This window comes from Polypterus senegalus, chromosome 2 (genome assembly GCF_016835505.1).
Source record: "Polypterus senegalus isolate Bchr_013 chromosome 2, ASM1683550v1, whole genome shotgun sequence".
In the NCBI taxonomy this organism is placed as follows: domain Eukaryota; kingdom Metazoa; phylum Chordata; class Cladistia; order Polypteriformes; family Polypteridae; genus Polypterus; species Polypterus senegalus.
This window is the reverse complement of record NC_053155.1, coordinates 132,744,739-132,766,689: the sequence shown is the minus strand read 5'-3', so window position 1 is coordinate 132,766,689 and position 21,951 is coordinate 132,744,739. Positions and strand designations below refer to the sequence as shown.

Here is a 21,951-nt window from a genome sequence, read left to right as displayed (position 1 = left end):
CATGATGTGATAAACTACAGCACTGTTCTTTCAGAGTGTGATGATTAAAACATCTTTGTCTGTAAAATCATTCTTGTGTATTCCTGCTACCTGTACTCCCCTCTGAGTGTCTCTTCTCAGCAGCTGGGAACACTGTCTTAAAGAAGAGAGCCTCACACCAGAGCATGTCGAAATGCTCACGTTCCTGCACTGCAATCTATACTAATAAAAGGCAAAGCCCTCACTCACTCACTCACTGACTCATCACTAATTCTCCAACTTCCCGTGTGGGTGGAAGGCTGAAATTTGGCAGGTTCATTCCTTACAGCTTCCTTACAAAAGTTGGGCAGGTTTTATATCGAAATTCTACGCGCAATGGTCATAACTGGAAGCTGTTTTTCACCATTTACTGTAATGGAGATGAGCTTGAAAGCCGTGGTGGCGGAGTTTCGTGTGACATCATCACGCCTTCACGTAATCACGCAGTACATAGAAAACCAGGAAGACCTCCAAAAAGCGCTGAAGAAAACATGCATTATATAATTTAGAAGGAAGCGAAACAATAAGAAGCGAGCGAAAGTGACATATACAACCATATTTATGAGTTCTGCTACTGAAACAAAGCACGATGTAAACCTACACTTTAAATTAAGTTCATAGACAGGCTGCGCTGGCGTTGTAATTTAGTGCCTGCCCATATAAGGCCGTCCGTCAGCGGCAATCCAATAGCAAACTCCCACTAAATATTCACGGGTTAAGGACTGTGCTTATGCAGAGGAAGATGAGATGGTCAGGGTGGTGTTTGGTACAAACTCAGCTTAAACTGCGAGAAAGTTTTAAGTGCCAGGACTAAGGTAACATTAAATACAGCCATGGACATAGCACGAGATGGCACCAGCACAGCTGGGAAACTTCGATGCATGTACACCGAGCGCTCACGGAACTGACGCAGTGCACAGATAAAAAGCAACAGTTCCAAAGAGCGCTGAACAAAAACTGAATTACACAATTGAAAAGGCAGCAAAAAATATGAAGAGTCTTATACATACAAGCATATTCATAAATCCAGCTACTGCGGAAACAAAGCACACGGTGAAAAAAGTTAATGTCCCGCTAAAGGAAGACAGTGTAAAAAAAAAACCCGTGCATGCAGTGTGTCACGGCTCAGATAAAGAAGAACACGAGCTGTTTATTGATGCAGTAAGAAACGAATCGATGAATGAAACCTGTCATCTTTACAACGATTGACAAACACGGAATGTAACTTGAACACAACACATCCTACAAATACGAACCTGATTGAAAGAAATAATGATAATCAAATCCTTGATGACAGCAACACTCAGTAACACTCACAAAACAAATACTGTATATTGACAGTCCTGTTACGTTATTTTTAAAATGTTCCCTTTTCTTTTTCTAGCTTTTTAACACACTACTTCTCCGCTGCGATACACGGGTATATATATATGTATATATATATCCCGATCTACATACTCGAATAATGGATACTTTATTCGCCATCAATGATTGTTTTGGTAAAGCCATACTCAGTGTATTCATTAGATGAACGGTAAAAAGTAAGAGCGAGGGAGGATGACTCATTGAGGCATGCAGGCTGTAGTCTTGCCAACTCTATCTGAATTGCGCGATCACATTTAAAAAAATATATATTTTGAAGTTCTATTTAGTCCATATGTGTCAAACTCAAGGGCCGCGGGCCACATCCGCCCGGCGTAATTATATCCGCCCGCGAGATCATTTTATATACTGTATTATTGTTATTAATGGCCCGGGTATATGAAGCGTTGGTAACACAATAAACTACAGATCCCATAATGCAGCGCTTCAGCTGCCTTGCCGAACACTTACCGCGTTATAATGCAGCGCTTCAGCTGCCTTGCCGAACACTTACCGCGTTAATCAAGTCTAGCTTATGATGCTGTAAGTTATTGCGAAGCTAGCTCACACGATGCTGAAGAGAAAAGTTGATTCTGAAAATAGAGCCTTTAAAAACCGATGGGAGGCTGAGTATATGTTTACTGAACCCGTGTGTCTCATTTGTGGAGCTAATGTGTCTGTAATTACAGAATTTAATCTAAGACGGCACTATGACACAAAACATCTGGGTAACCTGAAAGACCTGAATGCAATGCAGAAGATACAGAAAGCAGAAGAATTAAATAAGAATCTGACACTTCAGCGGACGTTTTTACCCGTGCACAATCACAAAGTGATTTCAAGTAAAGCTGCTTTTATGGGAGACACAAATGCACTAGTGCAACTTGCCCCACTTTCCCTGTTGCCAAGTAATGTTGAACCAAGTCGTCACTACGGTGTTCCCAAAATACGCACTTTGCTGATAAACTGAGCGCACTGACTTTGCACGGCGCTTTGGTGACTTTGAAGAACAAAAAAAGTCCGTCTACATGCGGCTCGAACCTTGTGCATGTTTGGTAGCACATATCTGTGTGAGAAGCTCTTCTCAGTGATAAAGACTAACAAAACAGCACACAGGAGTCGCCTCACTGATGAGCACCTGCAATCCATCCTGAGAATCTCCACAACACAGAACATCACACCAAACAGAAACGAACCTGTTGCCAAAAAAAGATGCCAGGCGTCCAGCTCTAAAATGACATATGAGCAAAGACAACTGAATGATTTGATTTGTTATTGCTAAAAGGAACACATTTTATTTATATTTCCAGGTTTTGTTATGCAGCATGTTCATATTTGAATTTGTATTATTTTGACAGGATATATTTTTATGGAGAGCAAAATCTTTTGGGATATTTAAAATCTAAGTTTATTTTTTATATAAAATTACATAAGAGTAAAGAAATTTGAATGTATGTTCTTTGAAGTTATTTAAGGTTTGAGTTGATTTATTCACAAATAATATTCCTGTCTGTTTTTACCATTCCTACCAAAGATATTTCTGTCGACTAAATAAAAATTCCTTCTATTTAAAATTTAAATACAAATTGAACAAATACGATAGTTCATAATTTCCACGCAGACTTGCACGTAAGAGCGGGAGTTATCCGTTTTAACAAGCAGCGTATTGCACTGATACGAAATAGCTGTGTGTGTATATATGTGTGTGTATGTGTGTATGTATATGTATATATGTAGATATATATGTATGTATATATGTGTGTGTGTGTATATATATATGTGACAGCAATACTCATCACTCACAACAGTGACAAAACAATTACATTGACAATCATGTTACGTTATTTTCAAAATGTTTCCTTTTCTTTTTCATTGCTTCTTTAACACACTACTTCTCCGCTGAGAAGCGCGGGTATTTTGCTAGTCAGGAATATATGAACTGAATCTATACTAATAAAAGGCAAAGCCCTCATTGACTGACTGACTCATCACTAATTCTCCAAATTCCCGTGTAGGTAGAAGGCTGAAATTTGGCAGGCTCATTCCTTACAGCTTACTTACAAAAGTTAAACAGGTTTTATTTCGAGATTCTACACGTAATGGTCATAACGGTCAACAACGTCCGCCATGTTGAACTTTCTTATTTATGGCCTCCTCTTCACGAAATTTGGTAGGCGGCTTCCCTGCGCTAACCGAAACCGATGCACGTACTTATTTCAGTGGTATGACGCCAATGTCAGCCGCCATATTGCACTTTCCAACGGTCTTTGTTACTTATGGGCCCATCTTCAAGAAATTTGATACGCGGGTTCCCAACGCTAACTGAATCCTACTTACGTATATATATATATATATATATATATATATATATATATATATATATATATATATATATATATATATATATATATATATATATATATATATATATATATATATATACACGTCCATAGCCTGCAGCTCGGTCGCTGTGTGAGGCAGCGTTGGGTCCCCCATCCCAACGCCTCCCACGTTGTTGGCTGCATGCCTATATAAAGCCGTCCGTCGCTCCGGTCTCTTCATTCCCTTCCTTGCTTCGCCACGGGATTCATGTCTCCCTGCTGATAACTGCAGCCTTTTTATTTAATCCATGGTTTCTCCGCTGTTTTATTGTTCGTTTATTACGATTATAGTTATTGTGTAGGTATTTTAGACTTACTTTACATTGTTCAGGTACCCATTTCCTTTATCGTTCCAGCTGTACCCCCATTAACATGTCTACTGAGGTGATCACCATCGATCAAAGAACTGTCACTTACCGAGTGGTTTCCATGTCCGGAGATGGCACCGGCCTTTTCAGTTCTCTGTGTTACATATTGCATAGCCATATCAGGCTCACTCTTGATATCTGGAGGAACACTGTGTCTTATGTATTGAATGACTGGGACAGGTTCAAGGTGTGGACTGATGACGGTACAGGAGATAATTATACTACACAAGGGCACTATAAGAGTGAAATGCTTAAGCCCTTCACCTATGGTTCTGCATGTGAGTTGATGGCTGCCGCTGAATTGTTCGGTTGATGCTTTCAAGTGTACCGAAATCGGCCAAATATTTTACACCTTTCGACAACAGCCAATGCCTCTTAAACATCTTAGATTCACAGGTAACGATTTCAATAGTGGACACTTTGATGTTTATGAATGTTTCAACTCAAAGTTGCAAAGTTATCGATGAAACCGGTTGTATGCTTACAACGCTTGACAGATGCCGAATGTCACTTCAACACAACAAGTCCTGCAAATACTGTCGTAATTGAAACAAACCATGAAACTCAAACCGATTATGACAGCAGCAATCCAAGCTGTGAGATTTGAGGCAAGATTGCTTTTCACATGGCCAACTGTACGTTGCATGCGCAAGAGTAAGCTCAGTGCACAGCTTGGTCATATTACAGCCAGAGGGCCGAACTGACAACGTGGTATACAAAGAGATCCTTAACAAATAATTATATATATATATATATAAATATATATATATATATATAAATATATATATATATTTTCCCACAGATTAAAAAGGTTTACTTTTCTTCTTAATAAAAATTTTAAGGCAGTACTTCGCCTCTGCAAAGTGTGGGCATTTTGCTAATCTTTTATAAACTGTACATTATTGTTTTATTTTATTTGTATTGAAGCTTTATTTAAACTTTAAGACACACCAGTGGCCATTTTTGGTTAAGTTAAATGCACTTTTTTTGTTTAAAGACTGCAGTTTAGTTTGTATTTTTTAATGTATTTCTTTATTGTAATGGTCACACTAATATAAAACATTGATTATTTTCAAATTCATGTTTCACTGGTTGTTATTTTAATTTGATTACTTTTTATTTTTAATCGTGGTAATGCAGAGACATCAGGGTGACATTCACAGGTGTCATTACGTGAGGAGATGAGGTAAGGCATGCACTGGAGCCCAGAACAGGATGTGCAACAACAGGTCACAGGCATCAAAATAGTCAGACATGAAATAATCGGGGAAAAAAAAATTGAACGATTGGTCAACTACCAAAATAATCATTAGTTGCAGCCCTAATAAATATAACATGTCAAGATAAAAACTATGCCACCTTGTTTAAACAGTCTTCAATGACTAATCTATTTGGAATTGTAATGAAGACATTACATAAATTCCTACAATATATATTCCATATAAAAGGTCTGAAAGTACAAAAAATAATTTAGTTCCCTTTTGTGGGTTGACATGGCAAATGTGCAGTTCATGACTGGGTTACTCAAATAAGTTCTCAATGTCTACCAGTAACAATCACCAGAAACCAATAGAGATACGAGAAAATTCATCTAACATAAACACTTATAATGCTACACAACCAACCGGGACTACAATCATACTTACTGAAAGTGCCTATTTAAAAAAAAACAAACAAAACATAATTATATAAATTATGTTTAGGTGAAAAACTCAATGACTAAATGACTTTTAATTTGCTTCAAGCATTAACATGATTACTACAAATTAACTCAATACAACCCGATTACATAGGAGGAGGAAGAAGAAGGAGCAAAAAGCTATTCAATTTTATTTGTAAATAAAATACAATGAATTCAATAGTGAATTTTAGAAATGTAAAGCTCAACAGAACCTTACCAGTGGAGTAGGGCTCGGGTACGCTGCTTTGATTGGAGTGTTGCTTGTGCTGCCACTACTAGGTGGGTTTATTCTCTTCTCTTTCTGCCGCCGATTGCAGAACCAGACACGGATAACTTCTTTTTCCATGTTCAGCTGGCCAGCTATCATTGTGATCTCTTCAGAGGTAGGCTTTTGGTTCTGCTTAAAAATTTCAAGAAGCCAAAAATGCACTTTCAGTATAATATTGCTACTGAACCCGACACACAAGTTACAGTGCTGTAAGTCCAAGAAAGTATTACTGAGTAAAAATGAACTTACTTTTCATTTTACAGTAGTAGGGATGACAGGTAAAAAAAATAAATAAATACTTTTTTGAGGAAAAATTAAAATTTTTTCATGCATAGTTTTAATTCCTCATATACCAAGTAGGAGAAGTGAAGAGAAGTTTCACATCCTAACTTTAACTTGTGGAAATGTTTCTTTCCAGAACAAAAACAATGTAAACAAAAGATGTGTTAAAAACATAATAATAAATGTAAAATAATAATTTAAATTTTCCAACAGAACAGGGAAACTATCAGAGTAAATGTTTAAGAGCAAAAAGGGAAGTAGTACATTATTTTTTATTTATTTATTTTTTTAATGGTTTGTCTTTTAAATGTACAGAATACTTGGGTGTCATTGTCAATAAACAAAATACTGTTCTTTGTATTAAAAATTTCATAGTTTTTAACATTTTACTGATGGACATGTCATATGGAGGGATATCTTGGTCAAAAATAAACGTTATTTCATTAAACATTTAATTATTCATGGTCTATTTTATTGTGCTTTTACTTGTTTATTCCCATATTTCACAATATGTTTATTTGTAATTTATTTAATTTTGTACAAAATATTCCTTGATAATGATGGTGTATGGAACAGAGCATGCATGAAGTCAGAATGAGAAACTGTGCGATAAGTTGCCAAGAAGAAAAAGATGAAAAACAATCAAGCTTTAATGTGCCTCTACTAAATCAAAACGGCACCATAAATTCTAAGAATACCAATATCTTCATAACACCCCTTTGGTGAGTTTTTATAACGAAGATTAATTACCATGAATTTAAACTTAAACATTTTTAAGCATTTCTTGAACCCAAAGTAAAACCCAGTTTCATTCATACAACAATGGAATACGTGAAAATGGACAGAATTCGTTTACAAATAGCACTGTTTTTCAAAACAAACCATACCCTTCATTAAATACTCTTAAAAATCTTTTTGCCTAAGTTTATTACATCAAGTTTAACATTCAAAAGAATGGCCTCTTGATCTTTCTTGGACAACTTTTTTTTTTTTAATCTTTTTTTGGATCCAAGATGCTAAGGATAATGAGAGATGACATGGGACAAGATATGTGAACACAAAAGTTTTAACTCATTGTAGGCTGTAAGAACAGTCTGTGAACACAGCTATTAGCTGTCACAATGACTGAGAATTGGCCTGTGCAGCCACAAATATCCAACCACTGTGTTCTGCAGACTGCAGCATGGTGTTATTTGGGATGACTGTGAAGATGACCGGATGGGAGTTCAAGCAGAGTGTATTTAAAAATTGCCTATACAATCAAGTACCTGTGTAAGCTAACTGCACGTGGATAAATAAGCATGCAGAGTTTTTTCCTACTGCTGCAATTAAAGTGGTGCCTATCAACCAGAGGCAAAAGAAGGTCACTTCCATAAAATTTGTAAGAGGATAAAATGGTGATTGGGTACCTTCCAATACATGGGAAGTACCAAGTATTTTATGTATTCTTTTGGTGTAGACGTTTAGGAGTTTACTGATAGCAGACAAAAGGCCATTGGTCATGAAACTGCACCGTCTACCACTGACAATTGGTAGATTTGGGCACTCAAATATCATATGGCTTTCTGTTTAGTGTGTTTATTTATATCTATTACAAACATTTTAAGTTGAAGGTTGCTTTTTTCCCCTTGTACTGATAGTAGCATATAAAATTCACACCTTTAATTTAGCTCACTATAAAAATTTTATTTTAAAAACCATACTGGACACTAGGTTTAAAGAATGTTTACCACCTTTAACAAGTATATAAGATACCAACTAGTTCTCCAAGAGAATGATCAAAAGTTTTTATTTTGCTAATGTAAAACCATTATTCTGTATGGCAACTGAACAGGTGACAGAATAAAATGAATAATATGCAGCGCTGACCGTAATGAAAACAAAAGTAGACTTATGCTTTTCACTCTTGTATATGTGGAGTTGGATATGGCTACATGCTTAGAATTAGGCCAAGAGACATATGATATAATTTCAGAAAATAAATATGCGTAGACCACAGAAGACATCTGAAACAATATATATGCAATGAAAGCAAAAGAAATTACACAAAATTATTATATTATCCAAATCCAAAAGACAAGAAAGATTAAAGTACAGTAGTTACTATTTGTATGACAAAATAAACTGTTTCATGTAATCTTATGTTTGATGGGTCGGGGTTGGTCGAGTGATAAACTCAGTTTTTTTTGATGCTAGCCTAAATGTTGACAGTCATGTGAAAAATTTTTTGCAGCCGTGTTTATCATCATCTTGGAGATATGTCATTGATCAAAATTTTATACATACAAAAATCATTATGCATGCTTTGGTGCAACTCCTGGAATAATGTAATCTCTTAACTTGCTTTAATCAGAAAGGTTTAAACAGACTCGAATTGGTACAAAATGCTGTTGTCAGAATTTTATCTAAAACCAACAACAGTAAACACATCATTCCTATTTTATCATCCCTTCACTAACTGCAAGTCTCTTTTAAGACTGATTTCAATATTTTATTGACTTACTTTAAACAAGTAACTGGTCTGGTCCAGATCATACCTGTGAACTACTAGTTTCTTATATATGTGCGTAGTGAAAAGTCAAGCAAAATGACACCTTTTATTAGCTAACTAAAAAGATTACAATATGCAAACTTTCGAGGCAACTAAGGCCCCCTTCTTCAGGCAAGATGTAATACCATTGTAATTGCCTGAAGAAGGAGCCTGAGTTGCTTTGAAAGCTTGCATATTGTAATCTTTTTAGTTAGCCAATAAAAGGTATCATTTTGCTTGACTTTCACTACATTCATAATGCCTAACACGGTACAACACGGTTCAACACCCTAGTACTACTTATATATGTGTAAGTAGCCTGAGGTCCCCTTGCTGTTCTAAGTGCTAGTTCGAAGACTAAAGGGGACTGTGCATTTATGGTCAGCGCACCTCAGCTCTGGAGTGCTTGCTACAGGAAACCAGGGTTGCTGAATCTGTATCCTTGTTAAAATCCTTTTAAAAGTTAGTTTCCTAAGGCTTATTTTTTCTTTTTAACCTAAAACCTAATTTGTATTTTACCTTGTGTTGTGTTTATATTTCTTCCTGCGCTTTAGACTACATATTTGTAATGTTTTAACTATTACTATGTTTTTACCAACTTTTTCTAGGTAATTTTATTGGTAACTTTATGTCAGGCACTTCATAATTTTGTTTTTTGATAAGTGCTACACAGTATAAATAAACCTTATTATTATAATAAAACACTAGTATTAATTTATACTGTAGTTTAATTGTATTTGAATCCCTTTAGCATTACTTCTCTGAAAGCCCACAGAATTATAGTACAGACTTTTAGGATTAGGAAGCCAAGAAAATATGAACTTTAAAAAACCTGGTCATAAAGTGACGTTTTGTTTTAATTATTATTAGTTTTGCTTAAATTATTGCAAATACTTAATCAATTTGTAAAAACTTTTCTTGAAAGTGAGTAGATAAAAAAGCCCTATGAAGACAGACAGTAAATACATGCAGCACAAATTAAACCAATAAAAAAAAATTGTCAGGTAATTTTGCACTAGTTTGTATGTAATCTGAAATATCACTGACCTCCAAAAAACTCTTTTCTAAGGCCACTCGTATGTTGGTCTCAATGCTGGTGCGTTTCTTCCTCCTGCGATTCAGACCCTCTATTCCCAAACCAGGGGAGTTCAGGGCACTTGGACTGGACAAGGTCTGGTCAGATGTCAGGTTCTCTGAGATAAAACCAGACACATTTGCTTGCATGAATACACGCATTACTTACTGAAATTAAATAAACTCATTTTCTGTGTTTGATGCTTTATTTTGTAAATACCAGGTTTCAATATAACATAAACTGTATAAACTTATGTTTAATAATATTGGAATAATACTAGAAAACATTTTACATTAATACACTCAAACAAAAATAGACTAAAAAAGCATAAACAATATTTTCATTATTTTATATTAAACCAGGCAATGAGCCTTTTGCAGCTGCAGTACATTAAGCCCAATACGTACACCAATAACTGTGTAATCAGATAAGAACTTAGCTTATTAATTAAAACTAATTATCTAATAAAATAATACACAAGAGTTACAGCATGCGCTTGAGGCTAACAGTTGCCTTTAGCTACAGCTCTTAAAATTTTAAGTGGAGACTTTTTTTTTTATAAACCTTTTAAATATATTCAATTAAAACTATACAGTATCTGATCTGTTTAACAAAGAAATTGACCGAAGATTATTATGTTTTAAACTGAGATGCGTCTGCCCAGTATAGAAACAGAATTTTGTTTTCATGAACTTGATTAAGACATAAACCTAAAACACAGCATAAAGTTAGGTTTAGCAGCAATAACCAAAACAGTACTCAACTTCCATGTTTTGTAGTATTCTGGAAGCACAGTCAGGATAAGCAGAAGACTTGATTCTCTTAAGTGTCTTAAGTTTGCTTTTACTGACATTTGATATTAAGCCTTACAATTAAACTGTAAATACTTTGTAAATCAAATATTTCACTGCTGAATGAACAGTATTTCAAAGCTTGACACCTCAGCTGTGCAGTTTCTCGCGTGAATTTGAAGAAATACTACCATTACTTTGAGACAACACAGTATTTACATTATTAAAGGCTTCCGGTTTTAATACTTTAAATTGTCTTGTGCAAATGTGGGATGGATTCTGAAAAAATTATCAATATTAAGTCTGCATTCCACCATGCTCCCATGGAGTTCATCTGTGTTGGGTTCCTCTGCTACATTTAGTACAGTTAGTGGAAATACTGCACAAATTGAAGAACCATGTTAAGACTGACAAGTCTATGACAAACTGAAATTCTGCATCCATTCCTGTGATCATAAGCAGTCAAAATCAGCCACACAGTCAGAGCACTACACTCATATGAAAGCATAAAACATTAAGTTATCCCTAAAGTCAATACAGTAAATCAATAGTACAAAAATAAAATAGGAATTTAGCACTTTGCTGCACATCTGTTGATGCCGAAAATAAAATGCTCCGAACTAATAACTTTATACTGCAGAACAGTATAATTACTGAGAAAACCCCCAGAGTTGAAAGTTTTTATTTTGAGCAAAAACTGTCCGAGTCTGACCTGTTCTGATTAATTTTTGCATCACTACTGTTTAGAACACAATCTGGTACCCAGTTCAGTGATAATAAATAGCAGACTATATAATCAAATATTCAGTTCTGTTTTGAATTAGCACCTACACAGTGAGCAATGTTTATTTCTAAATTTAAATTTTTGAAAATCTATTACAAATAAAAAAATATAGAAAATATACAGACTATATTTCTGCTTTAATAAAAAAAAAAGGCCATTGCATTAGTGTTTACATAATATGTTATATACCCTTGGCCAAAGAACAAACAAACTACCATAAGGATATGTCAGAACCCCCCACAAGCCAGATATTTACCTTTTTGTACTTTTGCTGCAATCATGATAAAGGTTTACATTTATTCAGAAAAGCATATTTGCTAATAGTGCTGTTATATTGCCTGTGTTATTTAAAGCTTAATACAAAATTAACAGGCCATTTGAAAAACAACCTGTATGATTTTATTAAATAAGTCCTTTTTACCAGTGTCCGATTTTCTAAATGATAACAATAAGTAGGCATTTCTAGGGATAAAAGATAACCAGTAATAACCAAAATACAGAATTTGTCACTGCAGATACTATATTTTGATAACAAAAGCTGTTCCCTGCTCACTTGGCTTACATATTGCTTTTTAAATCAAGCATAAAATGATTATGCTGTTCTGAAAATAAAAAATCAAAAGTAATTTTTAAAACGCAGAACTAGTTGTGGGAGACTTTTTTCATAATATAATTACATAAGCTACTTGGTTATTCTCTGGATTCGGCACTGTACTGGTTCCATTAGTGATAGCCACATTTAACCCAAGTGTAAATGCAATTGCGTTTTCTTTCCACATACAACACTCAAGTCAGCAGAAACCACAAACGAATTATAAGAGGGGTGGCAGTTGTTAGAAGGGTGGTCAACCCTAAGACCTGCACAGCTTTTAACAAACTGAGTACAGTTGTGCAGGAGCATGTATGAAGTTGACCAACCATCTTCTTTAAGTTCATGACACTAACACTAGAGGTCTTTATGACATTGCGGTATGTCACATTCTTATCCATTTTTCTTGTTGGATCACTATAAGCAACTTGTTCCCATAAACCCTATACTTTAGTAGCTGGAATGAGTAGAGCTGTGCAGATAAACGCAAGCAGCCACTAAATCCTTCATTGCTGTGTGCATGTGGGGAGCCCATCCAATCACTATTCAGACAAGATACTGAAACTAGAGACTTATTTTAAAGTTGACAGATGTAAATGTTATCCTGCTACCCTATATATGGATACAATCTCTAAACTTTAAAGAAGGTCAGAAAACTGACAGTCACTGCATGCTGTATATAACAACTGAACACTGATGAAGTGGTCCTTTTTAATTATATAAAAAAAAAAAATTTAAAAAATAAAATAATTCACAGCCTTGATGTAAGAGCAAAAATTCTTAAATTAAATTTATTTTTAAGATATTTTATAGCCCTGCTAGAAGTTTAATGGGGCTCCTTATTGGGCAGTGGACCCTTAGTTGAGAACTACTGTTTGAAATGGAATTTCATCTGATAATTTTACATATTTCAATAAACCAAGTAATAGGTTTTCACGTGAAGTAATTTTTAAAATTAAAAAAATTTGGTTTTATATTCTTGAAGTTTTGAAATTAGATGTTAAAGGCATAGTTATTTGAATTCATAGACATTTAACACTAATTCCACAATCTTAGCCAAGTTTTGCTTTAATCCAAATAACCTATCAATTAAGAAAAAGTAATATAATTGGGTGACTTTTATATTCACAGAAAATGGAAATGGACAGACTCGAGAAAGCCTCTGCTTCAATTTGATTGGTTTTTCGGAATTCTTCCTAAATGTGAAAAATGCTACATTCTTTCATTTTATTCTACATCATCACCCATGTTCTGACATTCAAAAAGTAACTTTGGCTCCTATTAACAAAATTACTTTTTGGCATTATTTAAATTACCTCTGATCTGTTCTTTCTCTGTCCAAAATATATGCCAGTATTTTAGGCATGACTAAATTATCAATGACATGTATCATTCAGACACTGCACTACGTAGATGGAGCACACAGCACCTTAGAGGTGCCTCGCTGTGCTAGGTTTAACCCCCTGTCACATCCTAGATCCTCTCTTTGGGTGACAAGTTTTACCATGTATGGAACCAGCAAAAGGTAGCTTCAATCAAAAATTCAGCCCTAACTTACTTCAGATTAGTCAAGGTGGTTTTCCAATACAGACAACCTCTTATCGATTAAAAACACAATGAAGATATTCTTTTATAAACGAAGAACAGTGCAGACTCCATACCCAAAAACAATATTTGCTTTCAATTTTCAATCAAGAAACAATTGTTGCTTATTTCTAACCTTGCTCAACATTTGCTCCTGTACTATACTGGACCACTCTGTGAGGTGTAGTGAAACTTTTGTTTTCACATTTGGACCCTAGCCCCATTACCTCTTCTTACAGAAGAGATCTGTTTTTTGAAAAAGTGGATAAATTCAGTGTGCTTTACAGCTTTTGCTTTCACACTTAAACCCAGACCCTATCATGTACTTCACATCTGTTTTAAAAAACAAGAAGAGCCTAGGTATTATTTTAATCTATAAAAAATGCTTCACTTTAGAACACAATTTTGGCAAATTAATATATACAATGAATAAAAAGAAATACATTTGGCTTCAAAAACACCAAACTTCTCCTTTATATCAGAAAAACAAAGTACAGTGGTATCTTGAGATACGAGTGCTCCAACGTACAAGTTTTTTGAGATACGAGCCATCACTAAGTCGATTTTTTGCCTTCAGTTACGAGCCAAAATTCGAAATACGAGCCATCAAAGAGCTTGTCACCACACATTCCGAGGAACTGACGACAGAGGATTTGACGGAATAACAGACGCAGCAACATACGGAGGTTCTACAGGAGATCGGTATCACGGAGAAGGTTATCTCTTAAAGTGAGATAAAGGAAGTGTTTACAATGTGGGAAAAAGTTTTGAACTTTAAATAAAAGAAACACCCTGAAAAAGTTGCAACTGATCACGCAGCCACACTATTTAATGACACTTGCCTAACACTTGGCTTTATTGAAAAGAAACACCCTGAAAAAGTTGCAACTGATCACGTAGCTTCACTATTTAATGACACTTGCCTAATACTTGACTTTATTGAAAAGAAACACCTGAAAAAGTTGTAACTGATCGCGCAGTGGTGCTATTTAATGACACTTGCCTAACTCATTTCAGAAACATTCTAAAGGGGAGGACTAAACAAAGCTCCTTGGAAAGGTTTCTATTGAAACACCCTGCGAATGAAAGTGAAAGCGTGGCATAAAAAAAAAAAAAAAAAAAAACTAGTGAAGAATAAAATTAAATTTAGCAAAAGTGAAGTGAAAGAAATTATTTCTGTAGATTCTCTTTTAAGTACTGTATTAGGTTTTATTTTGTTTGTATACAATATTTGTTCATTATAAATGCATTTTTCTTATGCTGAAAACATTTATCAAAAACTTGGGGTGGTTTTTTGGGGCCTGGCACGAATTAATCTCATTTCAATTAATTTCAATGGGGAAAATTGATTTGAGATACAAGCATGTTGACTTACGAGCTCGGTCACGGAACAAATTAAACTCATATCTCAAGGTATCACTGTAACTGGTTACAGAATTCAGGAAGCAGACCACACTTTCATTTTTATTGAAGGGATGCTGTGCAGAGGGCCAGCAGCTTTAAATTTCTAGGAACAACCATCACCAATGACCTGAAGTAAGGGCACCCCATGTTCACAACAGTCAAAGGTGGCTCTCCAGTGCCTTTATTGCCATAAAAGTCTAAGGAAAGCATGTGTGTGTCATACTTCTCAAGGTGAACAATGCAACTCCTTTTTCACTGGCTGTATAATATCCTGGTATGACACATACAAAGCTCAATGTTACAAATGGTGATGAAGGTGGCACAGAATATGACTAATACACACATCTCCCTTCTTTTCAGAAGATACAACAATAACTACCATGGAATGTGAAACAGTATTACTTAAATAAAAAAAAAAAACTCATCTTATTAGTCCTGTACACTCAAAATTTCCTCCTCCTTCATTCCTTGTCAAACAGATAAGTTTGCGCTCTACTTAGCCAAGACGAACCATCACCCAAACATACTCCTCTCTCTCTCTCTGTGTGTAGCCCAACTTCCCTTTCGCCTGGAAGTAAAATATGGCTGCAACTTACCTGTGAAAACTTATATCACGGTTGTTTCTGGACAAATTCCTGAATTCACTCTGGGGGTCCAAGGCTGCTACAATGACACCACACTGTAACGTTCAATATTCTACCAGTATTTCTGAACTTGTAAACCTGTTGCAGCCCATAAAGAGCCATGTCTCTCAGACACCATTCATGACTGCTCCCAGTAAAAAATACAACATGCTCTACTGTAGTAAATAGGCAGAAAAGCCTCAGCAGTTCTCTCTGAACTCTCTCTTGAAAAATAATCAGACTTTACTTCCATACCAAATAGCTAACTTTAAAAAAATAACAAAAATGTTTAAAACCAATAAAGCACTTTTAATTAATATTAACTAGCAATGTTCTACTGTTCATTGACATTGAGCCTCACTGTTAGCACAAGTACACTAAACTTCTAAGAAGCATGCAAGCATGTAGCTTGAATATGAAAACTTAACCGATTTAGGAAAAGAGTTCAGCATTAACTGCTGTAAGACAAAGTTGCCTTCAGTGGAACTACTGGCAAAAAATGTAACAATATTCAAAATGCAATTGGGGAAGGGGTTTAGACAAACAATACCACATACAAATATAGATTAATAGAGAATTACAACTTTGTGTTAGCATGATCTGGCAGTAGGGATCAAAGTGGCATATTTAATTAAAACAGAAAATGAGTGCTTTTTAATTATTTTTACAAGCAGTGCCAATTGTTAAATGTTCTTCATCCTAACGATGCATTGATTCATAACTTAATTACATATTTCCAGTTGCATTAATGAATAGAAGTCTGACAATAATTTAATGCTACCTCAGAAGGTAAAAAGGTAAATTAAATAATAAATTGTCTCTGTTTAGTTTAGGTATTTATGATGCAAAGGTATAAGAAATGCATACAGCATGCAACAAGGGAAAAGGGATGTTCAGGCTGATATTTTTTCATAGGGTGTGCTGTCAGCTGCTAAGATATATAGGAGGTGGCTTATTGTCTGAGATTAGTATTGAATTCTTATTAGCCACCACCATGTATTATACTTTGTTTATAAAGTGCTATAAAAAGAAATACAAACCTGCATCATTTAGCCACTTTTCCAGCAGTGGTTTAAGCTTGCACATATTTTTAAAGCTGAGGTTCAAGGCTTCAAAACGAGAGATAGTTGTTTGGCTGAAGTCATTTCCATACAGTTTACCCATGGCAAGTCCAACATCCCCCTAAAATTAAAAAGTAAACAGCTATAATGGTACTCAAAAGGACAAAGACACTACTACTATGTTTTTTTCCCCCCATGTATGTAAACATACTGATTAATGTGGAATTTACAAATACTATTTGCACTTAGGAAAGGAAACACCATTTATTTTTATAAAACATTTTAGCCAAACGTGAGAAAAGGAAAACAGAAAAAAGTGACAGTGGAATTCCTAAAAGGGTTTTGGATTCTTTGGGAAAAATTGGCTCTTACTACTAAAAGTATACAAACTATTGATTCGGAGATCTCTTTGCTCAAACCTAATAAACAAATGTAAAAAGTGTGCAGACCTGCCTACTTAAAGATATACCTAAAACACCCATGCTTTACACTCGCCCATAAGAAGATAGTGATGCATTTCACAATCAAACCAATATTCTACGTCTACTGGTAAACATAGAATACAGTAATCCCTCCTCGATCACGGGGGTTGCGTTCTAGACACCCCCGCGATAAGTGAAAATCCGCGAAGTAGAAACCATGTTTGTATGGTTATTTTTATATATTTAAGCCCTTATAAACTCTCCCACACTGTTTATAAATATTCCCCGCACAGTTATACAGCATAGACCCTTTGTATTCTGTTAGATATTAGGTAAGATTAATTGAAATTATGTATGTAAACACACTGTTTATATACAGTAAAACCTAAATATTATTTTAAGGATATCGAGCGTCTCCGATATCAAGCATCTCCGATATCATATATGTTAGAGCCATTACGATAGATAGGCCACCACCAATGAATACGTACAATGCAAGAAAAACATACAGTAAATGTGTGTACAGTGACACTAAATGTACGTACATGTACTAAGTACTGCAAGTAGAAAATTAATTATGGTTACTCGTTATGACACGACAACTTGTCCGATAACGATGAGTTTAGTTTTACTGCACAACAAAGGAGAGCGTTACAGCTCTTCTAAAGGAGCCTCTTCAGGCGACTGTGTAACACCGCCGTTGCTCTTCTTCAATCCAAATCCCTAAAGCAGATTCCATCCAGACTACCGCCTTATAACGTCCACTTACAACTCCTTTTGCAGCCTGGTAAAAAGGACACTGCGGCCGTAGATCTTATATTCCTTTCCTACTTTTTAAATAAAAAGAATCGTAGCCTCATTGATGCCGTAATGGCGTCCTACAGCGGTGTAGCTTTTCCCTTCCTTCAACATATCCAAAACGTTTACCTTTTCGGCAATCGTTAACATCTTCCGTTGGCGCTTGGGCACGGCCCCTGAAGCACTAGCAGGAGCAGATTGTTTTGGAGCCGTACTGAAGGGCTTGACTATGCACAAAGATAAACACAAAAGTTAACTCTTTACACAGCAAAACACGCTGATGCTGAATGATCGAGACGAGACTTCCTGGTTAATGCAGCGGAATCGAATTCAGCGCTCCGTCGCTGAGCCATTCAGCACACAGGAACTTAACTGTGTGCTCTGATTGGGTAGCTTCTCAGCCATCCGCCAATAGCGCCCCTTGTATGAAATCAACTGGGCAAACCAACTGAGGAAGCATGTACAGGAAGTAAAAAGACCCATTGTCTGCAGAACACGTGAAACAGCGAAAAATCTGCGTTATATATTTAGATATGCTTACTTATAAAATCCGCGATAGAGTGAAGCCGCGAAAGTCGAAGCGCAATATAGTGAGGGATTACTGTAGATGTAAGATGCATTTCAAACAGGAGTTAATCAATGTAGAAAGCAAATAACTTAAACTGTTACCAAAATAGACTATAAAATCTTATGAACAGCAATACTTGCATGAAAAACTGGGTAGGACAAAACCCATTACTGGGGTGGTAGACGGGTATGCTAACAATGGAAGAAAAATATGAAAAAAGGGCAATTTCCTTGCAGAAATCACACCTATGAATGCACTGAATACATCTTCCATCATCCGGCTGACTGTGTTGACATTTCTGTACATGTATTTAGCTCTTTCCCAGTTCTTTTTTTATGGAGTTTCACCCAACAAAGTCTAAGCAGCTGGAATGTCCTTATCTTCCAAGAAATCACACTTCTTTCAATTTTCTTTGAAATTTGTCCAAAGCAGCCAACTTTAAAATGTACATTACTACATTGTGAATCTTATAAACTACTAATATTTTCTGTAACCACAAAAAATCCACACAGTTTATAGACTGAAGCCGATGCATTTGATTTTTGGTCTTGGGTGCTTTGTTAGATGTTCAGTCTCTATAGAAGACATGATATTTTCATATTGCTTTCCAACAGCTAGTGTCAACTCATTCATTTTTCTGTAGCTAAATTGCTATGTACTTAATCACTTTCTTTGTTTTTTTTTAGCAGATTCTAGAGGTGTAACACTTCTACAGCAGAGAACAGAAATGCATTATAGCACTGTTGTTGCTGTAGAGGTTAAGTCTACACTTATTAAGTGTCAGTGTAAAAATTATAATACATATAATATATATTTAAGGTCAAAAATTAGTAAATTCAAAAATACTTATTCTACAAATGATCAAAGGAGCATTTTTTTATTTTCAACATTATTATATATAAAAAAAACAAAAACAAATTCCCTCTATAAAGTACTAACATGTTTACACTACTTTGTCCAGCCTAAAATGCCATAAAAAAAGTGTACTATAATGTGCGGCAGAAAGATTAATTCCATTACAGACATACCTTCTTTTTTGATTTGCTGCAAAGCTTTTTCCCTGCAAATACTAACTTATCAGTTTCATAAGCATTTCACAGAGAGTTTTGCTTTATCATATGTGTGTTTCAGTAGTTGATGAGAATGCACAGTCAGATTATTTCATATAAAGGATTAAAAAAACAATATTGCATCCATGTGTTCATTGCCTGATAACCAGACAGATCTTTGGAAATGAATCTTTGTATGGGCAATTACTGTGAACACAACAGTCTAATTTTCACATTTGTGCAGGGAGAAAGTGCATTGAAAAGGTGAATTAAAATTTTATTTATTCATCCATCTGTGTTCTTAACCCATTTTTTCTAGCACTTTAATGAACGAAGCTAGAGAGACCATGGGAACAAGGCATAAATCAGCCAGGGATGGTATACTATTCCAATGCACTGTGTACTAAGGAAAATGCCTAAAGCAATGAATTCTTCACATTTCTTAAGATTTATTAGATGGCATGTTATTGATAGTTCTTATTCACATGGCCTCTTAAAAATGTTACTCATTACTCTTTCAGCTTGCAATTGCTTCTGTTCTGCGTATTTTGTTTTCAAACAAATTCAGAACCATATAATATAGACTCAACCTACGTAGAACGTTATAGGTAATATGTGATCATGTTAGACAGCAGTGCTTATTGAGTTTACAGAATCCAGAACAACCCCCTCAAGCTCGTCTCAATGGTGTAATATGAACCAGCAATGGCTTTTAAAAGATCTTAACAAAAAGGAAAAACTGTTCAAACTTGTAGTTTTATAAATATGAGAAATAGCTTTCAAAAAGTCATCAATTCACAATCCAAAAAGATAAAATTGGAAAAGTACGTAGAAACAAAAATCTTGAAGAAACTCAAACATTATTACATTTTAGTAAATATAATTTTCCATGTCTTTAATGTGTGATGACTCAAAAGAACAGCAATCCCAAAACTTTGTATAGTACATTGTAGTATACTAGGCCCGATTACATATTTAATGATTGGTTCTGTTTCTGTGGTTGATAAAAATGTTGATGGATAAAGGTTGAGAATGTGATAGTTTATGAGCAAATTACTTTCTGTCACAATTATGGATCTAAATTTGTCATGTTTTTCACACTAACATTTTCTTGGCCAAGTCCATACATGGGGGCTCCATTACTAGAGTTTCTAAGTCACTTTACCCTCTGGCTTAAGTATTAAAAACCATGAAAATGGTTTCAGGTATGTTATTACTAGGAGAACCACAAAATCAACAACAATGACAACTAAGATAATATCTTCCAGTATGGGAATCTCTCTTTCAGAAAGTTTTTGGAACTGAATGAAAGCTCATGCTCATTAAATCAAATGTTAGCAGCAAGGAGAGTACGGATAAAAGTCTGATAATGTAATAGCCTTTTATCAAACAGATACAGCAATCCATGCTCAGGTGCTCTTGACTGTGGCTTTAGTTGGTTTGGTATGCTCCATTTATTTATTTTTCTCAAGAATTTACTGTGTATTCTTCTGCATCTGTGTAGAAAGATGAAGTTGCATTATTTTCCCAGGTATAAAATTTTCTACTTACCGAAGAACAAATGTTTTGTCTTATTTACCATGTCCATACTAGCAGCATGCTTTCTCATAACCAAGAGGATGCGGGTTCGATCCTAGGTCCTCCTGCCATTTTTTATTTTGAGTGGTTAGCTGCTATTATTGTTACTATTATATAATAAAAACATACATTTAATTTAAGTCTGTAACAACTGGTATAAATTAATTTATTGTACTTGTAAAAGTTAGCACTGAAGGGATAAAAGCAGATACACAAATGCAGCTCAGTCATTTTTCTTGGTGTCTTGTTGAGCAGAGAGTGCAGTGCCTGTAGTGGATGTTACTTTTCCTCGCACATAGACATTCACAACATGTCATTTGAACAATTTTTTTTTAATTCAAGAATCCAAGGAAAAAAAACTGAATAAAAAAATCATTCAAATTTAGTTTTATTAAAGAATAAAACTGAATAAAAAAAATCAAATTCAGCTTTATTCAAGAATCCAAGAATAAGGCTGAAAAAAAAAAATAATTCAAATGATATATTGATATGAATGTCAGTATGTATGGAAAAGTAACATCTTTTACAAGTACCATAAATTTACACCGGATGTTAATAAAAACATATATTTGTTGTGAGACTATGTGATAATAACTATAACAGCAGTTCACTGCTCAAAAGTGCTAAATGCAGGAACGACACAGGAATCAAACTTGTTACCTCGCCATTGCTAAATGGCACCTTAGCCACTGCGCCATCTGCATGAAAGGAAGTGTTGCCACTGTGACAACTGGT

At 35.0% G+C, this 21,951-nt stretch overlaps 1 protein-coding gene across 4 annotated transcripts in view; it reads right to left on the bottom strand.

Moving 5' to 3' along the window:
* Window positions 1–21,951, bottom strand: part of LOC120523369 (POU domain, class 2, transcription factor 1-like) — a 217,569-nt gene that overhangs the window by 22,078 nt on the left and 173,540 nt on the right. For 3 of the 4 annotated variants that reach the window (XM_039744631.1, XM_039744634.1, XM_039744633.1), the window contains 3 exons: window positions 16,781–16,922; window positions 9,938–10,083; window positions 6,028–6,210 (listed from right to left, as the gene is read on the bottom strand). In XM_039744631.1, coding sequence (XP_039600565.1) covers window positions 6,028–6,210; window positions 9,938–10,083; window positions 16,781–16,922 — 471 coding nt within the window. The remainder of the gene's footprint in view (window positions 1–6,027; window positions 6,211–9,937; window positions 10,084–16,780; window positions 16,923–21,951) is intronic. The other variant, XM_039744632.1, reaches the window with a different exon arrangement.